General features: G+C 38.0%; 1 protein-coding gene and 1 pseudogene across 5 annotated transcripts in view; one reads left to right on the top strand and one right to left on the bottom strand.

Annotated features, from left to right (window-relative positions):
- Positions 1–602: 602 nt before the first annotated feature.
- insc (INSC spindle orientation adaptor protein) overlaps positions 603–10,966 on the bottom strand; it is a 134,615-nt gene continuing 124,251 nt past the window's right edge. For all 4 annotated transcript variants that reach the window (XM_084397389.1, XM_084397391.1, XM_084397390.1 and 1 more), the window contains exon 13: positions 603–1,076. In XM_084397389.1, the coding sequence (XP_084253515.1) occupies positions 948–1,076 (129 nt within the window). In that variant the 3' untranslated portion in view covers positions 603–947. The remainder of the gene's footprint in view (positions 1,077–10,966) is intronic.
- On the top strand, positions 8,103–10,167 carry LOC311282512 (delta-like protein C; annotated as a pseudogene). The gene is made up of 5 exons (XR_014630349.1): positions 8,103–8,218; positions 8,319–8,553; positions 8,658–8,715; positions 8,839–9,096; positions 9,467–10,167. The product of XR_014630349.1 is annotated as a delta-like protein C (transcript).

Raw genomic sequence — 10,966 nt, 5'->3', positions numbered from 1 at the left:
TTCTACTTGAAGGTTTTCAGACCCTTTTCTTTTTTTTTAAACACTTTCTCTTAAAGGGATACTCCACCGTTTTTTCATATTAAACTATGTTATTCCCTTAACTATGACGAGTTGATACATCCCTCTCTCTTCTCACTGTGTGCACTCAATCGCTCTGGTGCGCGGTGACACTTAATGACACTTAACTTCGACTCGGCGCAGTAAAAAGTCACGCCTGATCCTCTTCCTCTCACTTCTGTCAGGTGTGACTTTTTACTGCGCCGAGTCGAACTACTCCGAAAAGTGCTATTCCGCCATACATTATAGTTATCCTTTTTAACATGGAGGAGATACAGATTTGACTCACTTCTGACACCAGCCTCGAGCGGCCAGTCAATGAATTGCAGTTTAACTCACTTCCGTGTTGGTTTCAAGAGAGAGACGGGGAGGTTGCCGCTTGTTTGTGAGCGCAGCGCTGGTTTGTTTACAGCGGTCACCAGGGAAACAGCTCTATTTCTGCTGCTCCAATAGCGCCACCTACTGTCAGAGAGTGGATTTACACTGTCATTCGGCATGTCCGTCGACATAACTTCAGGTCAACAGGGAAAGTAACATTCAGCACAGACACAATAGAGTTTTGCTTTATTTCAGCACTATATAGGCTGTGGTATCAAACATCATTTTACATAAATCTGAATAGGAAATATACACATGATACATCTGAATGTCTGTCTGATTCTTCAAGCACAACGGCAGCTGAATATGAGTTTAAATTTAGTTGATACTGTAAGTTTTTCTAAATCCTTGTAATAATGCTTTTTCCATCAGTCAGTAAATGTCAGTCATGCGTGATTGATGTTAATGTTCTTCCAGACGGCTGGAGGTTGAATATAGACGTACAGCTCAGCCAAGCTGGTTCTTTCGGTAACAAATAAATACTCTGAGATAAAGTCTTGGGTTGTTGAGATTCAGACGAAGCTTTCCTCCATGTTGGAACACAGCAGGAACGAGTCCACCAGTCTGGGCTTGATCAGCTGCTGATGGTCCGAGACCCCGATGCTGTCCGGACACTCAGACGCAAGCCTCCTCAGCGCAGCCTGGCAGGGGTCAGGGGTCAAAGGTCATCAACACACACTCTACACTTACATTCAAACAGAAAGTGCAATCGTAGCATTTTATAGCTTTGAAAAAAACTAATATTAGGGCCACTAAGAAATGTCAAAATTATGAAATTTATCTTTCTACATACATATTACAGTTACATTAAAATATTAATTTTAAAGGGATAGTTTAACCCAAAATTAAAATTAGCCCATGATTTACTCACCCTGAAGTCATCCTAGGTGTATATGAAATTTTTCTTTCAGACAAAGGAGTTATATTAAAAAATGTCCTGGCTCTTCCAAGCTTTATAATGGCAGTGAATGGCTGTTTCTGTTTTCCATAAAAGTGCATCTATCCATCATAAAAGTGCATCTATTCATCATAAAAGTGATCTATCCATGATAAAAGTGCATCTAAGCAGGCCTGAGCCTGGTTAGTACTTGGATGGGAGACCTCCTGGGAAAACCAGGTTGCTTCTGGAAGAGGTGTTAGTGAGGCCAGCAGGGGGCGCTCACCCTGTGGTCTGTGTGGGTCCTAATGCCCCAGCGTAGTGACGGGGACACTATATTGTCAAAGATCACCGTCCTTCGGATGAGACGTTAAACCGAGGTCCTGACTCTCTGTGGTCATTAAAAATCCCAGGATGTCCTTCGGGAAAAGAGTAGGGGTGTAACCCCGGCATCCTGGCCAAATTTGCCCAGTGGCTTCTGTCCATCATCATGGCCTCCTAATCATCCCCATATACTGATTGGCTTCATCACTGTCTCCTCTCCACCAGTAAGCTGGTGTGTGGTGAGCGTTCTGGCGCAATATGGCTGCCGTCGCATCATCAGGTGAATGCTGCACATTGGTGGTGGTTGAGGAGATCCCCCCCTTCTATGTAAAGCGCTTTGAGGTCCCAGAAAAATTTCAAATGAATTATTATTATTATTATTATTATCTATCCATCAAAAAAAAATTTTTTTTTCTCCATTAGGTCACCTGATGGAGTTTTTCGGTTCCTTGCCACTGTTGCCTTTGGCTTACTCAGTTATTTTGGGTATTTTGGGGATATTTCATTTAATTTTATCAATCAATAAATTCCACTATAGAAACAAACCTTGTTGTATTATTTTAATTTAATACTGTGAAGCTGCTTTGATACAATCTGTATTGTGAAAAGCGCTATACAAATATACTTGACTTGACTTGACTTGACTTGACTTAAAAGTGCATCTATTGATCATAAAAGTGCATCTGTCCATCATAAAAGTGCATCTGTCCATGATAAAAGTGCATCTATCAATGATAAATCTATCAATGTTAAAGTGCATCTATCCATGATGAAAGTGCATCTATCCATCATAAAGGTGCATCTATCCATCATAAAAGTGTATCTGTCCATGATAAAAGTGCATTTGTCCATCATAAAAGTGCATATATCCATCATAAGTGATCTATCCATCATAAAAGTGCATCTATCCATCATAAAAGTGCATCTATCCATTATAAAAGTGCATCTATCCATGATAAAAGTGCATCTATCCATGATAAAGGTACATCTATCCATCATAAAAGTGCATCTATCCATTATAAAAGTGCATCTATCCATCATAAAAGTGCATCTATCCATTATAAAAGTGCATCTATCCATTATAAAAGTGCATCTATCCATCATAAAAGTGCATCTCTCCATCATAAAAGTGCATCTATCCATTATAAAAGTGCATCTATCCATCATAAAAGTGCATCTATCCATCATAAAAGTGCATCTATCCATGATAAAAGTGCATCTATCATCATAAAAGTGCATCTATCCATGATAAAAGTGCATCTATCCATCATAAAAGTGCATCTATCCATCCATCATAAAAGTGTATCTGTCCATGATAAAAGTGCATCTATCCATCATAAAAGTGCATCTATCCATCATAAAAGTGCATCTATCCATGATAAAAGTGCATCTATCATCATAAAAGTGCATCTATCCATGATAAAAGTGCATCTATCCATCATAAAAGTGCATCTATCCATCCATCATAAAAGTGTATCTGTCCATGATAAAAGTGCATCTATCCATCTTAAAAGTGCATCTGTCCATGATAAAAGTGCATCTGTCCATCTTAAAAGTGCATCTGTCCATCATAAAAGTGCATCTGTCCATCATAAAAGTGCATCTATCCATCTTAAAAGTGCATCTGTCCATCATAAAGTGCATCTATCCATCATAAAAGTGTATCTGTCCATGATAAAAGTGCATCTATCCATTATAAAAGTGCATCTATCCATCATAAAAGTGCATCTATCCATCATAAAAGTGCATCTATCCATGATAAAAGTGCATCTATCATCATAAAAGTGCATCTATCCATGATAAAAGTGCATCTATCCATCATAAAAGTGCATCTATCCATCCATCATAAAAGTGTATCTGTCCATGATAAAAGTGCATCTATCCATCTTAAAAGTGCATCTGTCCATGATAAAAGTGCATCTGTCCATCTTAAAAGTGCATCTGTCCATCATAAAAGTGCATCTGTCCATCATAAAAGTGCATCTATCCATCTTAAAAGTGCATCTATCCATCCATCATAAAAGTGTATCTGTCCATCATAAAAGTGCATCTATCCATCTTAAAAGTGCATCTATCCATCCATCATAAAAGTGCATCTGTCCATCATAAAAGTGCATCTGTCCATCTTAAAAGTGCATCTATCCATCCATCATAAAAGTGCATCTGTCCATCATAAAAGTGCATCTGTCCATCTTAAAAGTGCATCTGTCCATCATAAAAGTGCATCTATCCATCATAAAAGTGCATCTATCCATCTTAAAAGTGCATCTATCCATCCATCATAAAAGTGCATCTGTCCATCATAAAAGTGCATCTATCCATGATAAAAGTGCATCTATCCATCATAAAAGTGCATCTATCCATCCATCATAAAAGTGTATCTGTCCATGATAAAAGTGCATCTATCCATCTTAAAAGTGCATCTGTCCATGATAAAAGTGCATCTGTCCATCTTAAAAGTGCATCTGTCCATCATAAAAGTGCATCTGTCCATCATAAAAGTGCATCTATCCATCTTAAAAGTGCATCTGTCCATCATAAAGTGCATCTATCCATCATAAAAGTGTATCTGTCCATGATAAAAGTGCATCTATCCATTATAAAAGTGCATCTATCCATCATAAAAGTGCATCTATCCATCATAAAAGTGCATCTATCCATGATAAAAGTGCATCTATCATCATAAAAGTGCATCTATCCATGATAAAAGTGCATCTATCCATCATAAAAGTGCATCTATCCATCCATCATAAAAGTGTATCTGTCCATGATAAAAGTGCATCTATCCATCTTAAAAGTGCATCTGTCCATGATAAAAGTGCATCTGTCCATCTTAAAAGTGCATCTGTCCATCATAAAAGTGCATCTGTCCATCATAAAAGTGCATCTATCCATCTTAAAAGTGCATCTGTCCATCATAAAGTGCATCTATCCATCATAAAAGTGTATCTGTCCATGATAAAAGTGCATCTATCCATCATAAAAGTGCATCTATCCATCATAAAAGTGTATCTGTCCATGATAAAAGTGCATCTATCCATCTTAAAAGTGCATCTGTCCATCATAAAAGTGCATCTATCCATCTTAAAAGTGCATCTGTCCATCATAAAAGTACATCTATCCATCATAAAAGTGCATCTATCCATCATAAAAGTGTATCTGTCCATGATAAAAGTGCATCTATCCATGATAAAAGTGCATCTGTCCATCTTAAAAGTGCATCTATCCATCTTAAAAGTGCATCTGTCCATCATAAAAGTGCATCTGTCCATGATAAAAGTGCATCTGTCCATCATAAAAGTGCATCTGTCCATCATAAAAGTGCAGCTATTCATCATAAAAGTGCATCTATCCATGATAAAAGTGCATCTATCCATGATAAAAGTGCATCTATCCATCATAAAAGTGCATCTATCCATCATAAAAGTGCATCTATTCATCATAAAAGTGCATCTATCCATGATAAAAGTGCATCTATCCATGATAAAAGTGCATCTATCCATCTTAAAAGTGCATCTATCCATCTTAAAAGTGCATCTGTCCATCATAAAAGTGCATCTGTCCATCATAAAAGTGCATCTATCCATGATAAAAGTGCATCTATCCATGATAAAAGTGCATCTGTCCATGATAAAAGTGCATCTATCCATCTTAAAAGTGCATCTATCCATCTTAAAAGTGCATCTGTCCATGATAAAAGTGCATCTATCCATGATAAAAGTGCATCTATCCATGATAAAAGTGCATCTATCCATCATAAAAGTGCATCTATCATCATAAAAGTGCATCTATTCATCATAAAAGTGCATCTATCCATGATAAAAGTGCATCTATCCATCATAAAAGTGCATCTATCCATCATAAAAGTGCATCTATCCATCATAAAAGTGCATCTATTCATCATAAAAGTGCATCTATCCATCATAAAAGTGCATCTATCCATCATAAAAGTGCATCTATTCATCATAAAAGTGCATCTATCCATCATAAAAGTGCATCTATTCATCATAAAAGTGCATCTATCCATCATAAAAGTGCATCTATTCATCATAAAAGTGCATCTATCCATCATAAAAGTGCATCTATTCATCATAAAAGTGCATCTATTCATCATAAAAGTGCATCTATCCATGATAAAAGTGCATCTATCCATGATAAAAGTGCATCTATCCATGATAAAAGTGCTCCACAGGCTCTGGCGGGTTAATAAAGGCCTTCTGAAGTGTAGCGATGGGTTCATGTAAGAAAAATATCCATATTTAAATCTGTATCGACTAAAATTGTGACACTGTCACATATGACACATGTTTTAACCACTCTCTATATTATGATGATTAAATGTATATTTTTTTATATACATTTTTAATAGGGTTTTAATAAGTTTACATGTTGTCTTAGTCATTTTAGTCCATTTTATTCCTCTTATCTGTTTTAATGTGTGTATTATTTTAAACCATACTGGTGTAACGACTGAGACAATCAGACATTTAACAAATAAGCTTTTAAGGGGTGGTATAATGCCCTTTTCACAAGATGTTAAATAAATCTCTGATGTCCCCAGAGTGTGTATGTGAAGTTTTAGATCAAAATACCCCACATATATGTAAGGGATAATGTATAGAGAGGCGGTTGTTATAGCGAATAACAAGCCCGACAGGCTGAACGAGACCCCGACGCGAAGCGGAGGGGTCTTGACAGCCTGAAGGGCTTGTTATTCGCTATAACGACCGCCTCTCTATACATTATCCCGCTTATTACATGGCTACCTACAAAATAAATAAATAATTTGACACGAATTATTGATTTAAAAAGGAGTTTATTGATTTAAAAACGATTGTATTGCTTCCGCCAAAGAAAATAGTCCGTTCCGCGTCCATAGCAACGCGCTGTTTTTCATGGCAACGGTCTGTTATACTCCGCAGCGGTCTGTTATAAAGAAATAACAGACCGCATTCTACATTGGAATTCAGCCAAGCCATGTAATAATTTTATATAGCATGTTAAAATTGTCACTTTTTGAGGGTGAGCAAAAAAATAGTGTTGTAGCTCCACCCCCTGCTCCAGGAGCAGCAGCTCATTTGCATTTAAAGGGATACTCCACTTTTTTGGGAAATATGCTCATTTTACAACTCCCCCAGAGTTAAACAGTTTTACCGTTTTAGAATCCATTCAGCCGAACTCCGGGTCTGGCGGTACCACTTTCAGCATAGCTTAGCATAGATCATTGATTCTGATGAGTCCAGTAGCATTTCTTTCAAAATGACCAACGAGTTTCAATATTTTTCCTATTTAAAACTTGACTCTTCTGTAGTTAAACCGTGTACTAAGATCGACGGAAAATGAAAAGTTGCGATTTTCTAAGCCTATATGGCTAGGAACTATACTCTCATTCTGGCGTAATAATCAAGGAACTTTGCGGCCGTACCTTGAGTCCAGCAGGCGTAATGATATGACGCAGCGCCTGCCGCCTGATAATAGGCTACCGAGCTGGGGACTATTATCAGGCGCTGCGTCATATCATTACGCCTGCTGGACTCAAGGTACGGCCGCAAAGTTCCTTGATTCCAAACCCAAGATAACAAAAGAGCCCTCCGGATCTTTCCAGGGCACAATAAAGCGCTTGCCGGTTTAACGACTCACACGCGTCAGAACAATTACAGATTTTAGGGCTGAATAAAATGGGATGAGCAGATCACCCCCAACCTCCCCCTTCCGCGATCGGTGACGAACATTAATTCTTAAGACGAAAACAAACTTTTGGAGAATTGCGTGGCACGCGGCATCGAAAAACAATAAAATGTGCGTGCGTATAGTTGGTTAAAGACATTATTAGCCATTGATTCAATTTTTTTTCTCACACCCTTAAAACTATGGCAAAAGGCACAGGTTTAATAACACTCCAGACAATTGTTTATAAAAATATTTTTTAAAAAGGGGTTTAGAATTTAGGATATTCCTATAGGCCTAGCCTAAATTTTGGGAACACATAGTGTGGAGCATTTAAAAACAAAATTGATTTGGCGTTTGAAATCATTTAGAAACCAGTGCAGTGTAGCCTAAATATTTAGTTAATAGTTAATATTTAATTTGCTTTCAACATTAGCCTACTTTTTTAAAGTTTCCAAACGCCTGTGTTATTTGCAGTTTATATTGTTCTGTAATATGCCCTATATCTCTTTTACTATGAAATGAACGTAAAGCGTCATGATGCACATTTTATGAGTTTTTCTTTGCATAAGCCACGCCTTCTATTTGGCTCTATTTAAACCCCACGCACACTCCACACTCCACGAAAGGTAACTGACGGGTCCAAAGTCTCCTGGAGCAAGAAATCTGTTTCTCTTAGCTTTTTAAGCTCCAACACAGACGACATTAAGATTTTTTTAAAATAGATTAGTAGCTTAATTTAGCTTATTGCATTTGATATTTTGTACAACTACTTTTTTTTTTCTTTAAATCGTGGATACAAACATTCATATCGGACTACTCTTACAGTCTGCTATCGTTCAGTAGCAGACAAGAAGATCCAAAATGGCTTGTGTTTTATTAACGTGTTTCTTTATTTTGATATTAGCGCACCAGGTGAGTAGGCTATGTCACATGTATTTGAATGTAAACCGATTCTTTTGACCAGTGTTTTCACATTGCTAATCTTAGTCCTGTTTTTTTTTTTTTTTTATAGGCTGAATCATCCGGTGTGTTTGAGTTGAAAGTGCACTCTTTCACAAGCACAAGCTAGTGTATGTAAACGGTCCAGCGACTGCCAGATCTTTTTCCGTGTTTGCCTGAAGCATTCACAAGACATCATACTACCCGAGCCGCCGTGCACTTACGGCACTGGAATGACAGACATATTCAGCGCGGACTCCATCTCCAGCAGTGCGCATATTCGCGTGCCTTTTCATTTCAAGTGGCCGGTGAGTAGCTCAAAATCAGCCTTATACGATTCACTATCACTTCTTATGTAGGTCTATGTATGCATGCTTACATATTTAACAAACTGAGCTTTCTGTCATTACAGGGGATTGTCTCGCTGATAATCTAATCCTGGAACGCAGAGTCTTCTGACCAGTCAACAGGTATGCGCCCTCACCTGTTTTTCTTTTCTTTTTTCTTCTGTTTTTTTTTTTTTTCAGTAGTTGACAAACTTTTATTTGTTACGCCTACTTCTGTATTTAACACCCATCTTACATGCATTTCAGAGAATATCAACAACATGATCAGCCGTTTGGCCACCAAACGGCGACTCGCTATCGGCGAGGACTGGTCCCAGGAAGTGCATCTCGGTGAGCAAAGCCAATTGCGCTTTTCTTATCGCGTCGTGTGCGATGAATTCTACCACGGCGAGGAATGCTCGGATTTCTGCCGCCCACGCAATGATGCGTTCGGCCACTTCAACTGTGACGCCGCTGGAAACAGAATTTGCCTGACGGGATGGAAAGGCAAATATTGCGATGAACGTAAGTGTATTCAAAAACAGACCGTAAGTGTTTTTTCGAATGTTGTGCATTATTATGTGCACAGTAGAGATCATGAAGGAAAAAAAGAAAGGAAAAAATCGCGGGCAAGTTCAACGGTTTCCACAAAAAAACTTCTAAGTTATCTTTTGTTCACTGTAACAATAGAAGCAAAGAGCATAATTTAACAAGGACACGCGTTGAAACCTAATATGCGCTGCCTTCCGTGAAAAAGGCGGCATTTGTGTGTCCCCCAGCTGCTTAGTTTAGTACTTAACAAATACTTGATGTGCCTGAGCCTCTAGAAGGGGGGTTGTTTTATGATGCCAGTCATTCTAATGTCCCCCTTTTTCTCCCTCTCCCTTTTAAACAGCCATCTGCTCGTCTGGCTGTAGCGAGGAGCACGGTTATTGTGAGGCCCCGGGTGAGTGCAAGTGGCGCCTCGGGTGGGACGGCCCCCTCTGCGACGAGTGCAAGCGATACCCGGGGTGCCTGCATGGCACCTGCAAGCAGCCATTTCAGTGCACTTGCAAGGAAGGCTGGGGCGGCCTGTTCTGTGCTGAAAAAGAAAATGTATAAAAATGTTGTTCATGTTGTTATTTAGCACATTTTGAAATATGTTACACCTGAGTCACATTGCCACTTTTGGGTATAAAAAAGGGATTAACTTTGTATTCTTTTTTGTAACAATCTTTGTATTCTGAGGTTTTTTTTTTTTTTTTACAAATTATAAAATTTACAGGTTAAACTGATACAGCCTGTCTGTCTTGAGTATGCTGGTCAAATGATTTGCTTCAAGTTATCTGTGATCAATTAGTCAGCCTGACCTAAATCCAACATTTTTTACCATTTTACCTTACCTTTAAAAATTATTATTATTATTATTATTATTTTACCATTTTTATGGTAACGCAAGGTCCGATTTCAAAACGGTTTTCACAGGCTGAATCTTGAGTTTGTAAGCTTACCAATGATAGCCTATATAATGTCAACATTATATGAGTTGAAGTATAGGATATAATTGTTTTAAACATGGAATGGCAGTTACAGTTATAGATTTGGTCCTTTTTTATACCCTAAACAGGCAATGTGATCTGGGAGTCACAACTCATAAAATCCAAAATACATAACATTTTTCAAAAATTATTTTGGATATGATTTACGTAAGTCCAGATGATATAAAAAAAAATGACATGAAATTATTTGTTGCTTATTATTTTCTACTCTTGCCTGTTTAAGGGTTAAAATAACACCCAGTGACCCACATAATGTGGACAACCTCTCTGACCGACCGATGCCCCAGCAGCACGCTTCACAACGCACACAATTTGAGTCAATTGGGAGACAGAATGCGAGGTGTTAAACTTTTGTCAATGTCACACCTTTGCGTTTGACAGGCGCACACGTGCCAATTATGCCTTTATAGTAACCACTGAATTGCACGAATCGTCTGTCTGGCCTCTGCAGAGTAAACTGAGTAAAACATTAAAACAAAAAAATGAGGGGACATCATTGTATTTAGGCCTACAAACAGGTGAACAAACTTATAAACTTTAAATACACGTTGTCATATGACGTAACTGCAAAGTCTGACGAGCTTTAAATGAATAATTTAGAGTCGAACATAACGAAAGAAGCTATTTAGTAAGATAAATTAATTCAGTAACCGCGACTAGTGTTTTTGATTCATTTTAATTGAACCGGCTCGTGGGAGTCATTCGTTTGAGAACCTGATTCATTTAAATGAAACGACTCATTAAAGCCATTCGCCTGTGATTCGAACAACTACCTACACTTTTCACGCTGACTCACTTAAAAGAACCGATAATAGCGAATCGCACTGAATTTGTGATTGACTAAAAATAATCAGCTT

Source organism: Rutilus rutilus (assembly GCF_951802725.1).
Source record: "Rutilus rutilus genome assembly, chromosome: 23".
NCBI classification, from domain to species: domain Eukaryota; kingdom Metazoa; phylum Chordata; class Actinopteri; order Cypriniformes; family Leuciscidae; genus Rutilus; species Rutilus rutilus.
This window is presented reverse-complemented; position numbering and strand designations above follow the sequence as displayed.